Source organism: Melanotaenia boesemani, chromosome 12 (genome assembly GCF_017639745.1).
Source record: "Melanotaenia boesemani isolate fMelBoe1 chromosome 12, fMelBoe1.pri, whole genome shotgun sequence".
NCBI lineage: Eukaryota > Metazoa > Chordata > Actinopteri > Atheriniformes > Melanotaeniidae > Melanotaenia > Melanotaenia boesemani.
This window is the reverse complement of record NC_055693.1, coordinates 12,508,217-12,529,341: the sequence shown is the minus strand read 5'-3', so window position 1 is coordinate 12,529,341 and position 21,125 is coordinate 12,508,217. Positions and strand designations below refer to the sequence as shown.

Below are 21,125 nucleotides of genomic sequence, written 5' to 3'. Positions count from 1 at the left end.
GATTAACAATACTGCCCCAGCTTTTATGGCACCTTACATACGTTTGGGTCATGAACCTGGAACTTATTTACTGTTTATTGTCTTAATAGTGTAAAACTGCAATAAGCATCTTGCTTCTGTGGAGATTTTGCAGTTTTTTTTTTTGTTTTTTTGTTTTTTTTTTTGCAGTTTGTTTTTATCTTTACCATTCTATACCAGTTATATTGTTTCAGAGATTAAGTTTATTTATTCATTTATTTTTGTTTACTTAGCCAATTTGTAATTGCATAATGTGATGCAGACCCCCGCTCCTTAATACTATGACGTCGAAGTTCTCAAATTTACGGCAAACATGTGTTGCATTTACGGTCCCAACGTCGTAAAGTTGCGATTAACTTTGTCTAAATTATTTATTCCTTTTAAATATAAGCATTAAAACGCCCATGTATTTCTAAGTATAACTAACGTTTGCATTATGATAAGTAGGCTTTGACATATGTTTGAGGTTTAAAATCCGAAATACTAAGTTTTAAACTAGCTGTATTTGAACACACCCCTGACACGCTCTGTTAGCGGTCTGTTTGGTTTGAGCTAGAGATGGGATTTATGGCTCTTTGAAGGGAGCCGGATCTTGAGGATCCGTTCCTTCCAAAGAGCCATTCAAAAGACTGGCTCGTTCATTTTTGTTTTGTTTTTTTTTTTCTTTTAAAGATTGCAGGGTAACTCATATTTATAAAGGGAATAATCAGTGGTAGTGATTATATGGTAAAATTTAAATTAAAACTGGCACACCCCACTAATATAGACTCTGTTGGTGGGAATTATCTTGAAATATTGGTTATTATATTTAAGTTGGCTTGTGTTTCCATGGTTACCGTAGCCCCATATCCCCATACTTAACAAGACTTTGTGGCACAAATAAAACTGAGCTGGCTACAATTAGCTTCCACGCAAAATTGACTGACTTGAAAGATAGGCTTTTCTGGCAAATATTGCACTTTGCCTTACCTTGGCTTTCAACAGAAAAGTGCATCCAAATGCTGCTCCGTTTGCGCATCTTATTGGAGAGTTTTTTTTGTTTTGTTTTGTTTTTTTGTTTTCTTTTTTCCCCCCGAGTTCGGCAATGCTCATTAATTAATCCCCTTTTGTACCGTAGTGTTTACTTCGTTGTTCCCGCATTACCTTTAGCTCCACCCTAGAGCTGCTCTGCGATGCATTCAGGTGAATTGAGCATGTCGGAAATCAGACTTCCATGTCACATTGCGTGGGCAATTTGTATATAAAAATGAACGGATCTCAAACGAACGGCTCACTACTGTGACTCGATTCTCATCGGTCATTTACCAGAGCCGTTCAAAAGAATCGATTCGTTCATGAACGTCACATCTCTAGTTTGAGCAGATTATTAGTTCATGAACATGGGAGACGACTTGGGTGACGAGTGGTGGAAACAGGGGAGTAATTCAGGTATTTTACTTCACTCTTACATGTTTATTTTGTAGTGTGTCTAATCGGGGTTTCAGTATCTTGATAAGCTAACCCTGTCACGAGAAATTTGCTATCCAGAGGCTAATGCTAGACAGCTAGCAAACAACAATCATTGAGTTGCTAACTTTAGTTACAGTGTCAGCGCTTGTAACTTGTTCTGTGGCTTTAGCAACGTGTGTAGAACACGCACTGCATTTCCTGAAGCTGATAATGGGTTTTTGCTGGGCAGATATAGTAAGCCTTGACAGCACGAGTTGTTAAAAGTAGAGTGCGTGTAAACACGTGTGCATTTGCGTGTATGACTCGTCACAGAAAAGGCTCAACCAAGGTTTAAGCAGCTATATTCGTCGGTTGTGTCTTTTATCTTCCCAGGGACTTGAGAGTTGAATGTATTCCTTGCAGTATTTTGTGCATCCATGAAGCTATGGCCGGGTTAAACTTCATTATATAAGCAGAAGAAGTTTCCTGTGACTACTTCATAGGTCACTTCATGCACGCTGCAAACCAACAGAGGGCAGTTTTGCCATTTACAGATTATTGACCTGGTTGTGATGGACAGCAAAGTGCTGCAGTAGGGCCAACAAATTGAATGACGTCTTACTTAAAGAGCCATTAAACAAAACGTTTAGTTGCTTGAAGCACATATACACTCACAATTTCTGCCTCCAGTTTTCACAGCACAAGTAAAGAATTAGAGAGAAGGGATAGAAGAGGGATAGTCGCCCTCTGGTGAAAATAATACAGTTTGTTGCAGTGTTTTTTACAGTTATTGTCAGATAATCATATTAGTTAAAATCATAAATATATCTTCATGGAGAATTGTCTCAAGGTTTAAAATTCTTAGTTATACTGCTCTTTATCAATAGACACATGAATACACGTGTAATGTAAGCAAACAAGTGCTTTATAAGAAGATCTTAACATTATTTCTACAATAGTCACTTTTTTACACTCTGGCAGATGCAGAACATGTTTGTAGCAACAAGGTCTGCGATGAGTAGAAGAGTCCAGGTTGTAACAGGTGTGGCTATATAGACTGTGTGACATGGGCCTAATCCTTATAATTGTCTGAGGCATTAGTTACATGGTGTATATCTCAAACCACTGTTTAAAAAAAGTAAAAAAAAAAAAAAAAAAGTTAGTCTTAGCTCACCCTTCAGGAAGCCATCTGAACAAAACTATTTAACTTTTAAGCAACATGTAGAATATTTGAAACATTACTGAGCATGTATGTATACCAGTGCTCACATGCGCTAGCCGGTTGCAAAATGTCAAAGATACCTTGACTTGAATTTGGTGAAGCATGGTGATTGGTGTTCCCATAGATGATAAATCATATTTAAAGTATTGCCCCTACTGGCAGTCACTCTTCCAGCATCGTCTTGCATGTCAGATTATCTTCCTCTTCCAGGCCATAGCCTGGAGGGGGAGGGGGGGCATTACTGTACTGCACACAACCAGAGGGATTCCTGCACTGTCTGTCTTTGATGCGTCATAAAAAGAAAGGAGAGAAGAAGAAGAAAAAGGAATGGTATGGTATATTTGAAAACTCAAGGTGTTTTGGAACCATGAATTTTTAAAGTATACCTCAAAACTGGAACTGGACCCATCCCTAGTTAGGAGGATATCTTTATACTTTCTAGATTTCTTTACTTCTTGCAAAGCACATTGACAGAGAGATATGTGGGTTCTCTCCTTAGAGGTATACCACACTTCATGGCTCATTGCACCACAGTGTAATGAGCTATGATCACATGCATCTTCACTGCTAATATGTTAGTTCCTCTTGGAAAAGGAAAATACATGTATAATAAATGTACCTGCTTGATAAATTTTAGACTCAAACCTCTATGTGATTGCTTGTATCCAGAGATGTGTGCAACTGTTTCTTTTTGTGGGTTGGCCCCATTACCCTGACTGACATCCCATCGTTACTCGCATTTAGATCACAGAACTGCTTGGCAGAAAAGGCTATGAGTCTGGCAGAAAATTGACAAGGCAGAAAAGAAGGGTTGAAGTCTGTTAGATGGGCTTTGAGATTGACTTTGAAGTCTTAAAGAATGAAGCAAAGATTTGCAAGAGGGAGTATGACTTATGGTGATGTGTGTTGTGGCCAAATGTTCATGCAGATAACAAAGATTCTCGTGAGAGCCCCTGTCAAGCTACATTCTGCTCCCCTAAACCTTAAACATATGCCTCATCCCATCTCTCCAAACGTTGATGCCAAGGTAGTTAATGTTTCTCCATATTTGTTATCATGTACCTGCTTTGTTGGCTCTCTGACACCTTCTCAGGAGATGTGATGGAATCCATTGATATCAGGTGGTTTCTTATTTAGATGACACAGCTTAGACTAGATCTCATTCATTATAGATTCATTTTAGCTGCTTAACAACCACTTAATGACTGTCTAGTTTTGCCACACCACTAGACTGTACAAATGGTGCACTTGGCTAAAAAAGATTAATGTTTGTTGTATTCCCTTAAAGCCATCAAGGCTGTCTTTATGGTTTCAGAGTTGCTCATAGTCTCATCTAGATATCTAAATGGGAATCGGCAGACTTAGATACAGATATTTAATTATATTGATCTTGGAGAAGTTACCCTCTTTTTCATGTGTTGTTAATTTGTTTTCAAGTTACTAATTTTATTTGGAAGCTGAGACAGTATAGCGTATTTCACCTTTAATGATGCAGTTAAATTACGCATTTAAACACTCTCCAAATAGAAAGTTAAATAGAAATATCATTATTGTATTTGAATGTTTATACAATGGACACTCTGATAATACACAGTTTTAGCTCATGATATTTTCATCTTTCACCTGCATTTTACCGGCAACTCAGTCTGATTAAAAAATAGGGAATGTTGAAAATCTAAGCAAATCAGTGCCATTTCATGATTGTTACTGCTGCAAAATATGCCTCAAGAAAATTGTCTTTCATCATCTATAAATTTGAGGGAGATGACGAGCACAAACCTTGGGATTATTTTCTCAAATCAGATGAAGTAATGTAGAGGAAATTGGTCGACAGATGTGTGAAAAAAGCTGAGAAAATTATTACATTTTTCATCACTTGTCACTTTCCCATTAGTTAGACTCAGATAATACCAGAATAGGTTTTGCTCAAAAGAACTTCTTCCTAACATTGAAAGCATCTCAACAAATAAACTTTTTCTTCTCAGCATTGATTTTACTGATGATGTTTTGCTTTTAAAAAGGTTAGCACCCCAACATATCTCTCTTTAAAACAACAAAACAAAGTACTCAAGATAAATACATTCCAAAAAAACTTTTATTGAACAGGAGAAAAGTATTTAAAATATATCAATTTTTAGTTGCAGTGATGTCTCGCTTAAATGTTACACATAAAGTGTCTTTAAAGTAAGTAGGCTTTACAGAGGCTTTTGCGATATGTTATTCCAGACTCTGGGCTTTCTTAGGTAAGGTGTGTTGGGTCAAGTTGTCCAGTTTTGGAATAAGACAGACACTTTCTCATTTAAACTCTTAAAATCCTGCAATTTTTTGCCTAAACCAAGGTTTTATGAATAAAGCGGGTTAATCACAAAGACCACTTGCTGAAATGTTTGAGTGGGACGCTGAAGCATTAGCAGGAGATATGGTAATACTACTCATAATCTTTCCAACACCTTTTACTTGACAGCCATTAGTGACTACATGAGTCTTTTGTTCATGCCGAAGATAGAATGGCCCAACAGGTTGTGGGGTGCTGTGGGTCATACCATTCAGAGGCTGGATAAATGGGCTCCCCAGATGGATATGGATCTTACTATCTTCTGTTGTGATGATGCTGGGACTTGTGTCATTGCTGTTGACCTTCTGATGTTGCCAGCTGTTTGGCTGCTCTGGAGTCTTGCAGAAGATAGCCTGATTTGTAACCTCTGTTGGCTCAGGAGTACAGGTCCTTACTGTGACAATTTGAATGGGCGAGTTGTTATTGTCAGGCGTAACGCAACGTGATGAATTTGGACTCAGTATTTGAGAGGTGGGCGTTCCGTTTAGTGGCGAGATGGTGCGGTCGGGCCTTAAAGAGTGGGTTTTAGAATTAACTGCAGGTGGACCTGAGTTCTGGATGATAGTGATCCTCTGCTTTGGTGAAGCTCCACTTGTTGGGATGACAGCTGTGCTGGTGTAAGATGTGGTTGTGTCTCCAGAGGGGCTGCTAATCTCAAGTGTTGCTGTGTTGAGTAAATGATATGGTGTTACTTTGATGTGCAAAGGCTGCCCGGGTGTGTGTGTTAGCATCATCACTTCTCCATTTACACTTGGGTGTTTATCTGTTTCTGAATGGCTGTTGGCCTGGCATATGTTATTTGCATTGTTCAAGCTGTTAAGGCTGTTGACAAGTGAGCTGCTTCTTCTTTTTGTGCTCGCTGTATTCTCATTTGATTCCTTGTTAACATTTTCTTTATTTAGCCTCCTGCTGCTTCTGCTGTTGTCAGGGAGAATGCTCTCTGCAGGTTCAGTTTGTACTTCTTTGGTCTGGTGATGGTCTGAATAGGATATATTGGCACCAGGTGTCAAATTCTTGATTTTTCTATACCCATCAAGTTCATTTGTCAGTTCCTCCATCTCTCTGGCCAGCTCCCTTTTCTTAGCTTCCTGCTGGGTCAATTTTCTCTGCAGTGTGGATTGATCCATCTGCACCCTGCAGATAGATTCCTCTGCCCCCATCAGCTTCTGGAGTTTCTCCTTTAGGGTGTCTACTTCTCTGGTTAGGAGTCTGGATTTAACCTGCTCTTTCTGAAGACAGCAAAGCAGAAGATGCTCCTGGTTTACTTCTTGTTTCTCTGTCTGCTTGTACCTGGAAAGCTCCTTCATTGCCACGTCTAGCTCCTCTCTTAAAGCTTGTGACCTTCTCTGCTCATCCTTCAGCCTCCTTTCCAGAGACTCAAAATCATCCTTTACTTTTATCAGTTCTCCCTCCAGCATTTCATTGTCCTTGAGTCTGTTTTGAAGCTTATCTAGTTGTTGGATCAGTTCTTTAACCTTGTTGTCCTCTGTTTGGCTCTGGTAGGTAGAGCTGTATGTGTATTTCTCTTCTTTTTCTTTCCTGTTGTCAAAGACATGCAACTTTCTCTTCATTATAACTATTTTACTCTGTAGTTCTCTATTCCTGTTCTCCTCTGTTTTTAGTCTGTCTTGAAGCTCATCCTTTTCTTTTGCTATACCCTTAATCTTCTCTTCCAAATCTGCCATAGATTTTAAAGCCAGCTGCTTCTCCTCTCTTAGTCTCTCTGTCATTGTTGCCAAATTACCTTGCTCATTTCTTTTGCTCTCCTTTCTATTGATATTTTCTTCTGCTTGTCGAAGCCTCTCGGCCATACTCTTTCTGTCGTCAACCAAAGCTACAGTCAGTGACCTTAGTTTGGCCAAGTCCTGTCTGACAACCATTTCACTCTTTTCCAGTTGGGCCTCCACAGCCTCAAGCTCTCTCACCCTAAGTCTAAGGGTATCAAGTTCACCAGACAACATCTTGCCAACTTCTTTCTCTTGCTCCAATCTGCTCCTTATAATACTACAGTCCTGTTTGCTTTGGATTAAAGCCTCCTCTATCCTGTCCAGTTCACTGATTCTGCCATTGAGCTTATCCACCTCAACCTTCAGATTACGGCAGTGGCTGGTCTCCTTTACTAGTCTCTGGTCCAAGTCTCGACATTGCTCCGCCATGCGTATCAGCTCTTCGTCCTTCCCCTCCATTTCCACCACCCTTCTTCTCAGTAACTCAACCTCTGTCAGCAGGCTTGGGGCTGTCATGGTGCTCTGCTTTAGGCAGCTGTGTGGATGTGGGGATTTGAGCTCCTCCTCCACTTTTACACTGGGTTTAGCAGCACAGACTCCCTGCTCAATAATGTCAGTGATGATGATCAGATCTTTGATATCACGCTTCTGTTCTTCCACCAGCTTGCTCAGAGATTGTTGCTCCTTTATAACCAGAAGTGCAAACGCCTTCAGCTTGGCCAGCTCCTCTTTTAGAATGGATAATTCTCTTTCATTTTTCTCCTCCTTTATTTTGTGGTATTCTCTCTCCTTTATCAACAGTAGCTTGAGTCTGTTGGGGGAAAAAAACAAACTTGTGTCAGACTAATTTGCTCAGGTTTCAGAGGGTTCTTAACTGTTTTAACACATTTTTTTCCTGGGTGTTTTTTTTTTTTTAGTTCCAGTGTAAACATTTTACCTCTCAGAGGAACTTACGTGGCATTTAGTTGCCTGATAAAAGTTTTACTGAAGCTTGAGCTCATTTTATTCTTTAGTACATCTTTTTGGCAAATAAAATTTATGCTACATAGAATCTGTGTATTTCTGTGCTGTTGAACAAATTTTCTCTTTAGGCAGCACGCAGTCTATAAGATGTTTAGACCAGCATGGCAGATGGTCCCTTGGCAGGGAGTGTTGGTTAATTAAGAAGTTATTCTCTCCTTGAATACCCCCAACCCTGCACCCAGTCACCCTCCCTCTGTGCACCTCAAACGCTACCAAATTTCCAGCTCGGAAATGCAGGAATTCCCCCTGTTCTCAAAGTAATTACAGACTGGCTACTGTTACCAAGTGTTGCTGCTCAACTTTTCCCTGGATGCAAACCAAAAAATTGTATTCACTGTAAACCCTCACCAGTGCATGTATGCTGATTAGAATCGGTAAGTTTGGACACTTTACTACTAAATACAGAGTACTGCTATTAGTTGTACATGTTTTCCTATGTTTAAAGCAGTGTTTTCACCCTTTGACAAATAGCCTTTAGAAAGTTACGTTTAACTTTTAATATTTTAAACAAGCTAAATATAACAATACTTTTGCTAGTGTGTGTTTCACATCTTGTACAGCTGTGATTTGAGTAGGTGGTTAAATTAGCAATATTTTATGTTATAGACTGTAAACTGCTGCGCAAAAAAAAAAAGTTTAAGTATTTGAAATGGCATCCTACACAGCATAATCCCCACTATGAGTTTTGTGTGGTTTTAATTTAGCTTGTGAGTATACAATTCCTTGTAATAGCTTAAAAAAATCTAATTAATATTCTAATTTTTAAACACACAGCTTGAATGCCTTTTTTTTGTTGATTATTTGGTGCAGGTTTGGGTTTTCTAGAACAATTTCTTGGTCTTCTCTTTGCAGTCGGTTACTAGTCAGTCGCACATGTAGGCTCACCTTGCAGTTAAAGCTGTTTTTTAAATGACAAATGACTCCAAGCAGAAGTTTGCATGTTTTCAGTGTTGAGCAGAAGTTTTTCCTACCTGTGCAGTTCAGCTGGCCTCTGTCCTGTTTTTAAAAGTCCCCAGAGGATATATTGTCTCTACTCGTTCACCCCTTCTTTCACTGAGATCCCAGTGATGTGGACATTCCATCCGGAAAACCAAACATTATGAGAAGTGCTCTGCACAGTGAGTCTCACTCGCAGTCAGTGGCGCCCATTACATCATCAGTAAATCCTTATATGGGACTCTACAGGCTCTGTTGCTGTGAGTGTGTGTGTGTGTGTGTGCATGTGTGTTTTTTCTGGACTTTAGCCCATTGCAGATGAGGTCATTGTGTAGCCATGCCAAAGAGGCTAATGGGAAGGACAGATTTTGTTTGTGTGTGTGTGTACACGCAATTAAAATCTTCAATCAGAAGTCAAACTCAATAGGATAACGCTGTCTGTTTGCCGATTAGTCTGAGCAAACATGTTAATCATGCTACATAAGCACCATACTTGACTTGGCATGTCCTAGAAGTTGCTGCTCCAGGAGAAGCATGTGAACTGTGTTATGTTGTGTGTTTGCACGGTGCTCTCATATGTCTGGAGAAGTGAAACATGTTTCGTGAATTGTAGCTGCTTTGCCTTGGGCTTGATAACCTGACTGGGAGATGACATCATCAGTTCATTCGCCATCAATTACATCCATATGTATTTTTTTTTTTTTTTTTTTTTGCACTCTCTCCCATCTAACCTTTTTTTTTTTTTTTTTTTTTTAATTCCCTTTACTTTTGCTTTTAGTCTTGACATTTCATGTTTGCTTTTGCTCCTACAAGTTTTAAAAAAATCTCGCTGTCATCTGTTGTTTTAGTTTTTAATCTGTTCATTTGTTGGACAAAAGGATCTTTGTGTGGTATTTCTTGAGTGAAATCTGTGTGCTCAGTGGAAAAGGGAGGAATAATTATACTTCAATTACTCCCTCAATCAGTCTTTTATGTCCTGACAAGAATCCCAGAAATGATAATGGAGTCCTAATATTTTGGCTCGTTAGAGGAGAATACCGAAGCTGTAGTTGGAGAAGAACATAAATATAGGTTTGGTCATGTTCCCCTCTGGGATTACTTATTGCCATACGGTTCCTAGTTCTAGCTTTCACTGGGAAATAAACCTCTTGTGTTTCTTTTCGTTGGGCAAATGCAGGAAGCCCCATATTTTCCCTGTCGTGTTGCCATTAACGGCACTTTTTGACATTGAGGTTTACAGAACTTTTCACACCAAGTTTGAAGTGTTGCAACTGCTACTAAACGCTGTGAACGATCTTATGACTTGCTATAATTCACAGGTGTCATACACAGCAGCAATGAATCAGTCACAATTTGAATCAAAAACATAAAAATGCTTATACAGTAGGGATGTCAAAATGACAAATTTTCTTGGTATGATCATTGTGAAAGAAATAATCTTTCTGCATTAATTAATTTCCCTTTAAATGTGTAAAATCATATTAACAGTCCTTATAGGTCTTTCAGTTTTAATTAAGGCTTTCAAAAGTAATGCGTTAGTGCAAAGAGACTATTCTGTGGAATAAATGCATTTTTATTATTGACTTTTGCATCAATTAATAAACAACAAGGTTATTATGTCATTAAAAAAATCTGAATTTGTCATTATGTCTGCCAGAGAAGCTGATTTTGGGCTTGTAGCTGCCTTGCCCCTGTAATGAACTGAATCCACCAAAATAATCTTTATAATCCTTATTCAAGAAGATTCTGACAATTTTCCAGCCTTACATTTAGAGGATGGCCACAGGATGACCCATTTGATATGTCAAATAAATTTGTTTTCGTTCCATGCACAAATTGGGTTGATCTGCCGTTATGGTTTCAGACATGATCTTATATGTAAAGTGATGATATTGAGGATTTTTTATGATTAAATAATTTTGCCATTTAATACCACAATTAATTGTGAAGTCAAGTAATTGTGACATTTCTATTATACAGAACGCAACAGTTTCTGTAAGAGCTCAGCATCCAACACAAACGTCTATCACAAGCTGCCTTGATGTGTAGCATGTCAGTTATATAAGTTAGTGATGTTGATGATTGTTAGTCTGAGAGTGGTTGACATTTTATTTAGTCCCTTAATTGATTCAGGCTAACTTTGGCTGCTTGTTTCACAAACAGATTGGTGCTAATAAGATTTCTTCTCTAATTTGCTTTTGGTTTTTAATGATTACGTCAATATTCTTTCTTCTCCAACTAATATTGTTAATAGCCCTAATGAGAACCGGATTAATGCAGGTATCTTGCAGAAGGATCTTTCAGTTTCATTGAAACGTGTCGCCACCACAGCACACAGTGAGAATTTAAACATTATCTGCCGACTCATCAGTCTGCATTTATCATGACTCATTTTCTGGGCTGCGTTGTGGAGTAAATAAGTTAACAACAAACAACGATATATTTCAAAGAGCTTTGAAAAAAGTTAGGCCAGGCTAAAAAATGAGCTATGACAGAGTTTTGTGATAGCTGCATGCAGCCGTAGAAAAAGTAAAAATAAACAAATAAATAAAATAGATCAGAGCAAACACGGTTAATTAAGTATTGAGCAAACATGCTATAAAGATCTGTTCCAGCCATATTGGATTATTAGTGATTATATGAAACTATCTTGATTATTGACTATTAGAGTTGCATTGATGAGCCATGTGTCCTAAATACATTTATTAATTGTAAACTGGTTTTTAACTTGATAAAGCTGTTTCTGTCATGGTCAGGATGAGGAGAGGGAATCAGTTCTAAAACTGACTTTAGCATCAACTTTTTTAGTGGCTGAAGTGGAAAAGCACTCAGATCGTAAAACATCCTGGACACGGTGTGTTGTGTCTTCACATCTGAGACAAGCAGACATTTGTTGTGAAGTTTCAATTTTTTGTTTACAAGACATAATGCCCATTTCTGCACTACAAGTTAAAGTGAACAGATTTTACAATCTATGTTGGAGATATGAGAAGACTGAGACAGAAAGGCAGATCTGAGGCTCAGAGAATACTCAACCACTCAAAACCTTAGAGCTCTCCACATCACCGCAAAGGTTCTGGATAATCTCAAAAATAGTGCCTCAAAAGAAATCTGCTTTTGGGGCTGAAAAATCTTCCCCAGAAACATAATAAAATCTGAGTTATTGCCATGGAACAAAGCTGGTCGAGGAAGAGCCTCCAGAAGAGATTGGCTGCAATGCACCAATTAACAGTGCATGCATCTGGTGTGACGAGCGTAGTATGCCACATGACATACATAATCATTATGAAGCTACATGGGTGGCTTAACCTTAACCCACAAAATATATTAATTGATATTTGATATATTAAATTTATTGCCTTCGTTTTTTCAGTTGTATTATGAAATGTTGCTTGATTTAGTTGGCGGCAGTGTATCTCAGCTAGCACGCATCACATCCTAGCGCTCTTTGGCTGAACATATTTTTATCAGAAATTTTATCACATGCTTCCATGTCAGACCGTGAGACATTTTTCAGGGCCAGAGCAACCTATCCTCAGACATACACGTTGGTTCTCATTGTGTTTACCCACAATGCCCTTTGGAAAAGTTACAGAAAGTTAGACAATGCGACTTCAAGAAAGGAATGACCGATGTAATGTTTATGTTGCCAAACATACTTAGCGGCATACCTGAGCGGCCTACCAAAGTATTGTCATTACATGAGGAATCGTGGGAGATACAAGGATTTAATTTGGTAGAGATACTACAGCTCTTGAAAAATAATTATCGGCTATATTTCAGTGGCGAGAAGCTCAGAGATTGGTAAGGCAACTAGATTAAGCTGTTTCTGCCGTGTCTCTTGAGATTCTTCTCCAGTGAAAGATGGCGAGTTCTTGTGAAATCTCTCCTGCTGTGAATTGTGAGAGAGAATTCCTTCTCATTCCTTGCACCCTTTTGTCCACTATCCAAATCCCAGACAAGAGCTTATGTGGTCACATCTCCCTTGTGGGAGGAGCTGCCATCTACAAAAGTTGGCCTTAATTATGACCATCATAAGACTGCCAAAACTCTTTTTTTTAAAAAAGTAATACCCTTAACTGATTTTGAGGTTTTAATATCTGTAAGTGAAGCTCTTTGCCCCTTTTGTTGTAGCTTGAGTTTTCATGTAGATCAGGTCCAGTCCTCAAGAGCTACTATCCTGGAACACACCTGAATCAAATGAATGTCTTGTTACCAGGCCTCTGCCGAGCTGAATGACATGTGCATGAGGGAATTCAGCCATTTGATTAAGGTGTGTTGGAGAAGGGATGCATCTAAAACTTGCAGGATAGTAGCGCTGGAGGGTTGGACTTGGGCACTCCCGGCCTTGATGGTTTGAAATCTTAATGATTTTTTTTTTAGTTGCTGTTTTTAACAGATTATCCAGGTTTTCCTGGCAGTGCTGCATAAGGATCATAGAAATAGCACATTGCAGAAACAAAAAGAAAAGCAGCTGTGCAGGTATTGTGCCTTGGCTTTCTTTTCCTCATTTATCAGCATGTTTAATAAAAGTGAAGGTATGAGTAAACTGACCTCATATGGTCGCTATAGCTGATAAATAAACTCTACAGCTTGCAGCAGCTCTGCTCGGAATTGATGCTCTGCCAGACCCCTATGGTAAAATATGGACACATTTACTGGCTGAGCAGTAAAATGTTGAATGTGTTTTAGTGAGAAATGGACAGAACAGATGTACAGGCACAGTTAAGTTTACTGTGTCCGGAGGAATTTGTTTCCTCCAAGCAAGAGCTTTCTTAGTCAGCTGTCATGCTTTCATTGTGTTTTTAAAAATGCCAATGTCAGTGTCTCTGCCATGAGGTTGACTAATTAGATCCAGACTGAAATTTCTCAACTCTTCTTTGATATATTGACTTTGAGAAATTGTGTTAACTTTGCTTGATCACATTTGCGTGCGAGTTATTTTTATGGCTAGCGACATTTTGGGTTAACATTTTGTAAAATACTACTGTGGGAAGGATTCTGTTTTTCTCTCGATAGTATGCGTTTGTTTCCTAGAATCTGTAACCCTTACCGATGATGTATTGAAGGGACGGCCACATCATTTGGGAAATGACAACATGATGGATTTAGAAATACTTTGTGAGTATTGAATAAAGTCTCTCAGGAGCCTGTGATTCAGAACTTATATGGACAGATGAGAGCATGGATGTCTTTTGAGTGTTGAACATGTGTGTGTGGTTACTTTTGAGATGGTGTGGGTTTATGGACTAATAACATAAAGCACACATTGGCTTAGATTATGTTCTGATAGCTGAGGTTGGAGCAGTCACATTGCCGCATTAGCATTGTGATGTACAGATGTAATCACCCTTTGACATGCAATAGGGGCACTATAGAATAAGTGATCATTGGCTGTGAGTGGAATGTACTGTGTAATTCACAGCTAGGTCATCTGCTGCACACATGAAATGAACGGAGGAGGAGTGGTGATTCTTAAACTAGACAGAGTGCTTCTTTTGGCTCAAAGCATGTGCTTTGGAAAAAAATTGAGACGACAGAGATAGTTCAAGGAAATCTGGAAGATGCAGAGAACCTTTGTAAGATATTTAAACCAAGCTCAAAAAAGATAACTTACTCCATTTACACCAGGAATTTACGTATAGAAAAATCTTTGTGAATATTGATTGTGTATGTACAAAGAGGATTATCCAGTGAAGTAGCAATGATAGTTTTTTGCCCAAAATTATGCAAAACATTTCATGTAAAATCTGATTGATCATTTAGTTTGTAATATATTAGAAAATAGTGAGAACTGTTCAGATTGTCTTTCTTTCATGACTACATTTTACAAGGATAGTCGACGTAATCATCATAGTCGGCAACTGTGTTTGCTGTAAGGTTATAACAACAGTTTCATGTTTCAGTAGGAAATGTGATGATTCTAATGTTTTGTTTTTTTTAACGCTACGTTACAGCGTTAAAAGAAAACGCGTTCCTCTTCAATGGATGACTTTGTTACCAAGCAAACAACATGTACACCTTAGCAAGCAAATATCCTAAATGAAGCATTCTTGAACATGTAGGTGACAGATATGACATCCCTGTCCATGGTTGGCACTGTTTAAATTTAAAAAGACTCAACAGAAAACATTCAGCTCATGTACTGCTATCCGAAACAGAGACCACAGCAACCATCAGTACGCAGCGTAAACAACAACGTATGAATGAGATTAATTATGTAAAATTTACAAAAACTAAACAAATTATTTTAAATCACTTTTTTTTTTTTTTCGACCAAAGCAAATTTTTATTAAACGTCTATTATTCCTCCAAGAGTTCCCTTTAAGAACTGAGATGCAGTTACCAGAAAGTAATTTTATAAAATAGAAAAGATGCATGATGAAACATTCAGTTGTCAGAACAGCTACAGAATATTTCCGCTGATCAACAAGCCTAAAAATGGTTTCAGGTCATGATAACAGGATGTTTAGAAAACTAATCAAACCCCATCTACTGATGTCCTCTGTTCAAATCTGCCACTGAGCTGTCCAACCAGCTAGATATTGATTACTGTTTTTAATTTGAATGTAGAAAAAAAGTTGAATGAGGGAAAGAATCTTTGCTAAAGACAAATGTCCAAACGCTCGGTTGAAATGTTTTATTTTTATTTTTTTATCTTTTTCAGGAAGACTTGATGTGCATTAGAAAGAGTGGAAACAGTGGTACAAACTGCATCTGACCTGGCAGATGATGTGGTTGTTGTGATGATGTGGCTTAGCAGCTGTTGTCAGTCTGAGCCAGCAAACGGACTCTTAAATGACCAGTGTTTTCCCAGATACATTATCCCAGATATTCCCAGTGATTGTGTCCTGGATGTCTGCTGTAGTTTTGTTTGCCATGTTTTGTCCCCCTGTTGGTTTTTTAGTTGTTCGAGTTCTCACTCTGGCTTCCAACCACTACCTGGTTGTAACAGCTCCTACCAATAAACTATGCAGAATTGTTTATCAACTTTACTTTTTTTTTTGTTTGTGACTTTTCATAGGATCACTTTAGATTTGTTCTGCTAATGTATAAAAACCAGGCTAATGTCTGCATTGATAGACTGATGCTTTAGATTATATAAAACTAGAAAAAGAAAATATGTTGTTTTCCAGAACACATAAAACAGGACAATCAAGGAAGAGAAAAACTGGTTTCCAGGAATTCATGATCCACACAGGGTTCACACAACACCACAGACATGCTGTCTACTCATATATTAATCATCATTATGGTGAGATGAACCACATAGTCTTTATTTGTGCATGTCTAAGGTCTCTAAATTGTATTTGAATAGACAGCATTCTTGTAAACCTAATCACATCACTGGCTTGGGTATTTTTGGTCTTTAATTGCATGTGTGGCTGTGGTAGATCAATTTTTTAATTTTATTCTTTTTTTCTTCAGTGTTGCAGACAACTAGTCTCCATCCAAGGCTGCAAGCCCAGTAGAAGTCCAGTCTCTACATGCCTAGATTACAGAGCGGACTCTAGTGATACATGAGCCGAAACAACCAGGGACTTCAACAAAACAACCCTGTTGCTGGCCTAAAATTGAATATAAAGATGAGTGACCACTTTAATGTTAGCTCTAACTATATTTTAAACCCACATCTAAATGTGCTCTCTACTTAGGAATGGAATCATTTCTACCCACCAGCAAACCCTCAGTCCATTTACTTAGATTAGAAGAAGGCTTCACCCTGCACTGTGTGGTATTGTTGAATCGGGCAGGAACGTGCCAGTTTAGACTCGCTGTACATGTAATTTCAAGTGAGTGTATGTTTATGTGTTTACAAGGGAGAGTGAACAGTGCCAGGCTGGCCACAAAGTATAACCAAGTCCAGACTGTTATGGACTGTGTCTGAGTGGAGTAACTCTTAAGGTTTGTCTTTAGGTCACATACGCTGTCTTGAAGAGAGGCCGCAGCCATCACTGCCTTTGCACATTCACTCAGCCATGAAGAGATTTACAGACAAACATAGACTTGGAAAAAAAATCTAAGCCTGTGCAAGTGTACATCACAGAGCTCAGGTTTGGCTTGTTCCAGAGTGGTGAAATACTTAAATCCCTTAGCCTCTCCTACTCTAGCTGCAAATCCTCATCTCTTTTACATCAAGAGCGATTCAGATAATCATGAATGGGTATTTTTGCAAGCCCAACTTCATTACAGGGCGCTGTAAAATATTGTTGTGTTTCTTGGGCATTCCTTTAAACCTCTAGGATTTGATGCACAAACCTCTCTCTGTCCTGCTCCAGCAGCGTGGCAAGGCAGTTGCTCTTACGGATGAAAGCCTTGTGGCTCTTCTCTTGCACTTCAAGTCTGTGTAGGGCCTCACGGTGAGAGGAGGACACCTTCTTAAGCTGCTCCATCATTTTTTTGGAGCAGCATTTCTGGGCTTCAACCAAGTGACTGAGCTGAGAGACAAAGAGAAAACAAAATGAGAGGCTGCGAAGGGGAAATGTCAGTGTACATTGGGTTGCTTCGGGTGAATGGAAAAGAGGATGGCTTTGTAGTAATAAAGCTAGTGAATCTCTTACAGGAAAACCCTGATGCAAGTTTTAAAGGATAACATTTTACCAGTTTCTCATTAAGATAAGCATAATTTGGTAAGCTTACAATGTACTGATTATGTAATCTATAGAACTTGTCATGATCAGTTTTTTTCAAAAAATTTTTAAAAAAGTAAAAGATGCTCTGTTGTCAGACAGCATCACATTCATCTCATTTATTTTTTTGGTGTCTAGTTTCTTACTGTTGACTGTACTTACCTCAGTCATAGATTTTTCATGCATATCCTGCAAGTGGTCTTGCTGGACCAGGAGGGAGTCTCTCTGTAAGGCACAGAGCACCATCTCCTTTCCCCTGAGACCATAGTGAACCCACAGTAGACTTGAATCTGTCTTTTCTGATTTCAAAATGGCTAGAACCTCATCTCTGGCCTGGTGTGAGAAACATAGGCTGCAGTTACGAACCTGTAATTGTAACTACAATACTCAGCTTTTTTATAGAACTTCACATCCATTACAAGATGAAGGTGTGTAAATCATCCTACCTGTAATTCTCCCTCCAGGAGGCTAAGGAGAAACAACAAGTCATCGCAGGACAGGTCTTCTCTTGAGGACTTGCCCGTCCAGTTCTCACTCTTGCCTTGCATCTTTTGGTTTGTGATATATTTTTTTTATTATTATTAAGGGGGGGGTGGCTAGAAAAAATGGAAGATAAGCTTATTATGAATCCAAGACACAGTTTTGCTGTAACAGTGAAGGTTTCACATAGGAGGGTTTCCCACCAAAGTGGTTCCAGTCTGAGAACAAGATCTGAAAAACTGGTGCTACACTGATACTAACTCCGCTGGGCCAGAGCAAACCATTTGTACACTGTTGAGGGCTGGTCAGTCAGTCAACTCATTAGTGAAATATAACACCTTCATTAGGTCGAAACAAAGTGCGAGCCTTGTGATTATTTATTTAGGGGCCGTCCCCACGACGCCGGATTGCAGCAAAACCGCTCAAGTATTTTAGCAAACCACCCTTTCATCCCCACGAAGCCAGGGATTAGCCTCCATAAAACCGACCATGTCTGAAGCCAGGTACCAAAGTGGATAGGTTTGAGTCCTCTACCGTCTGCGGTACTGTGCGTACAGCGAAGCCGCACAACTCGAGGATATGACGTCAATGTGGTGAACACGAGCCGATTCCCAATCCACCCTTCCTCTAGTTTTTTATGCTTGGCAATCAAGCATCTTTTGAAGAAGAAGCTCAACTTTTTTTATTAGTCCAAAGAAATGTTTCTCTTTTGCTTCGCAGTGAATCCTCAGCTATCTTCTCTTCTCTGCTTCCGATGTGAATTGCCTGCAACACGCAGTGAGCCTGTATCTGCGCATGCGTTGTTTTGCTCTAGCTTTGGAGTGTTACTCTTTAGCGCCCCCCACAGCCTGTAGTATGTACTACAGCGGGATCGAGGGGATGTTGAATCCTTTGTCCTAGTTTTTGCCACCGTTTTAACACCTGAACCGGCTTCGGTGCTATGTGGACATAGCCTAAGTTAGTTAGTTACTTAGTTAGTTAGTAGGCCTTTTTTTTTTTTTTTTTTTTTTTTAAAAAGGGAAAAGCACAAATCATTTTACTCAAAGCAAGAAGGCCTTTTTTAAGCTATAAACAAAGGGCTGCTTATGTTGGGCTGAGGGGGAAGTGATGGATGTCAACCAGCCTAACCAGAGTGAAGTGACCATCATTTTTAAAAATAAAGAGGCAGTGTTAAATCCACTTAATTTGAAACCATGTTCAATGGAAAAAACTGAACTCTTTTGATGTGAAGTTAAAACAGTTGTGGAATAACATAACTCATCGTTGCCCACATTTCAATGATGTTTAATGTATCACCCAATGCACCATGTAGAGCTGCATTCACAGTCACCATTATAGCTGAGTTTTTAACATGTTTGCTGCTACGTTTCTAAAAAATGTAAAGTTGACTTCAAACATTGATATTATTTGGACATCATATTGAATAGTCACTTTCTCCACAAGCAATGTGATATTTTTGTTGTTTTCATGATGATAAGCTGTCTCCTGGACCTGTAATCCATATCATCTACATAAATGTGCTGCTCTGGTCTGTTACTTCCACTATAGGTCCAAACTCTGGTAGAAACAGAGTTTTGTAACCTTTCCTGCTTCCACCTCCAGACCGTGGTCAGGAGACACAAGGGAGATGATTCGACCTGGGCCAAAGCTGCAGCTAGCTTTGGGGTTAACCACGACTCGACTGCAACCAGAGAAGCTGTGGTATTCATTGCTGAAGCTTGTAGCAATCACTGTACATTTGTGCCGCTAAACAAGCCGTTTCTTTTAAACTTATCTGCTCTGATCACATGCTCCGCCCTCACTCCGACATGCACCTACTATATTTGCCATTCTGAGAAGAAACAAAGTACAAAATGATTTGGCTCAATAGTGGATCTCTGACTGTAGAAAACCAAATCAGTTCCTTCTTAACTAGGCTGGAACCAGCCTAAAACTGATACTAGGACCAGCTGTGAATCAGCAATCGAACCACTTTAGTCTAAAATAGGGGTACGACTCTACATAGGAGGAAAGATCTGAAGTGGCATTTTAACACTGAGGACAAGAAATGATCAGTTAAACAAGGTCATACTTTCTTTTGTTGCAGTACAAGTGGTTTTTGTGTGACTTTCATAAGTAATGCAGATTATATAAGACTATGGGCTAATCCAAAGTCAGATGGCCTCTTGTCATAACAGTTAGTGTTACTGAAATGGATATGCCTGCGCTGGCATTGCTTTGAGTGAGGCTTATGTCATCTCATAGTTTTACTCTCAGCACATTTACAGTAATCCCTGGCTGAAGAAACTAAAGGTTTCCAAGAGGTACTGACTATATGAGCTAGATACAGTATGTTTGTGACATATGTCACGCATGTGTATATGTGTGTAATTGAAGCAAATCTCATCAGCTAAACACTGCATGCTTTCCAAGTTTCTCTAAGTTCTCATCCCAGAAAGCAAGCAGGTTCCTATTAGTGCAAGATGATGTCATCTCTCTACTCCTCAGCTTTGCTTTCTGCTCCCACAGTGGCCAAGAATGCCTTTTATTATGCTTTTTATTTCCTTGTTGTCGGTCATTCGATTTTGTGGTGAAATCAATTTACAGACGCTTGTTTTATGTTTTAAGTATTTGGAACAAAAGAAATAAGATCTTAGAGTCTAGCGGTATTCTGCAACTGCAGCTTGAAAGTGAAGTAAAATCTTCTTAGACCTTTTTATTTCTGTTCATAAGAAAATCTATAGCTGAACTGAAAAAGCAATTTGTCTGCTTTTACCACTAGCTATTCCTCATTCCCAAGCATGCACAGGTAACGTTTACTGGTTTTCATCTGGGCCTTAGATCACTCTTTAGTCTCTTTAAACAAGATGAGCACCGTTTCTACTATTTCTTAAGGGACAAACACTGTGCAAGAAAAGCAAACCAAGCAGAGGGAGGTAACTGTTTGAGACTTCAGCCACACACAAGTATTTTTCTCTTGTGAAAAGAAGGCAAGTGACAGTTTCAAAGTCTCTCCCTTCCTCTTGATGGTCCCCTGTGTATCCATCAGGAAGACAGATGAAGCTGTCTTGTGTCTCAGTCCAGTCCTTAACTTCACTTGTTTTAACTACAGGAAAGGACAATGGAAACTCTAAACTGTGAATGAGTTGTTTTTGTGTGAGGTTTACTTTGGGATCATGTATACCAAACCAGAACAAGCCAAACTACAAATTGCTAAATCTGCCCGATGCCCTGATGTGAAGGAAGGAGCTGACTTAATTTGTAGACTAAAGAGAAGCCTCATCAGGAGAGTTGATATGTTGTTGAGCTTCAACACATATTCTCTGTGTTGGCTGGGTTTGGGGTGG

The 21,125-nt window shown here is 39.0% G+C and overlaps 2 protein-coding genes across 5 annotated transcripts in view; one reads left to right on the top strand and one right to left on the bottom strand.

Moving 5' to 3' along the window:
* Positions 1 to 449: 449 nt before the first annotated feature.
* Positions 450 to 21,125, top strand: part of cmss1 (cms1 ribosomal small subunit homolog) — a 34,425-nt gene continuing 13,749 nt past the window's right edge. Inside the window, exons 1-2 of one of the 3 annotated variants that reach the window (XM_042002643.1) lie at positions 450 to 564; positions 1,372 to 1,446. In XM_042002643.1, coding sequence (XP_041858577.1) covers positions 1,392 to 1,446 — 55 coding nt within the window. In that variant the 5' untranslated portion in view covers positions 450 to 564; positions 1,372 to 1,391. Of the gene's footprint in view, positions 565 to 1,371; positions 1,447 to 8,096; positions 8,128 to 21,125 lie in introns of those variants that run through there. The other 2 variants (XM_042002641.1, XM_042002644.1) reach the window with 2 other exon arrangements.
* Positions 4,761 to 18,155, bottom strand: LOC121650859 (filamin A-interacting protein 1-like). Of its 2 annotated transcripts, XM_042002634.1 has the most exons (5): positions 18,003 to 18,155; positions 17,766 to 17,915; positions 17,482 to 17,652; positions 16,949 to 17,127; positions 4,761 to 7,541 (listed from the first exon to the last, which is right to left on the bottom strand). In XM_042002634.1, exons 2-5 carry the CDS (start codon positions 17,865 to 17,867, stop codon positions 5,027 to 5,029), a joined length of 2,967 nt encoding a protein of 988 aa, XP_041858568.1. In that variant the 5' UTR covers positions 17,868 to 17,915; positions 18,003 to 18,155; the 3' UTR covers positions 4,761 to 5,026. The 2 variants fall into 2 exon arrangements, 1 of the variants encoding a protein (XP_041858568.1); XR_006012347.1 differs by lacking the exons at positions 16,949 to 17,127; positions 17,482 to 17,652; positions 17,766 to 17,915; positions 18,003 to 18,155 and adding an exon at positions 8,725 to 8,841 and having other exon boundaries at positions 7,411 to 7,541.

Coding starts and splice junctions, on each gene's coding strand:
- LOC121650859 (XM_042002634.1), bottom strand. CDS start 17,867: ATGCAAGGCAAGAGTGAGAACTGGACGGGCAAGTCCTCAAGAGAAGAC. Junction 17,653..17,765: donor TCCTGGAGGGAGAATTACAG/GTAGGATGATTT, acceptor TTCTCACACCAG/GCCAGAGATGAGGTTCTAGC. Junction 7,542..16,948: donor CTGGAGCAGGACAGAGAGAG/GTTTGTGCATCA, acceptor TTCCCCCAACAG/ACTCAAGCTACTGTTGATAA.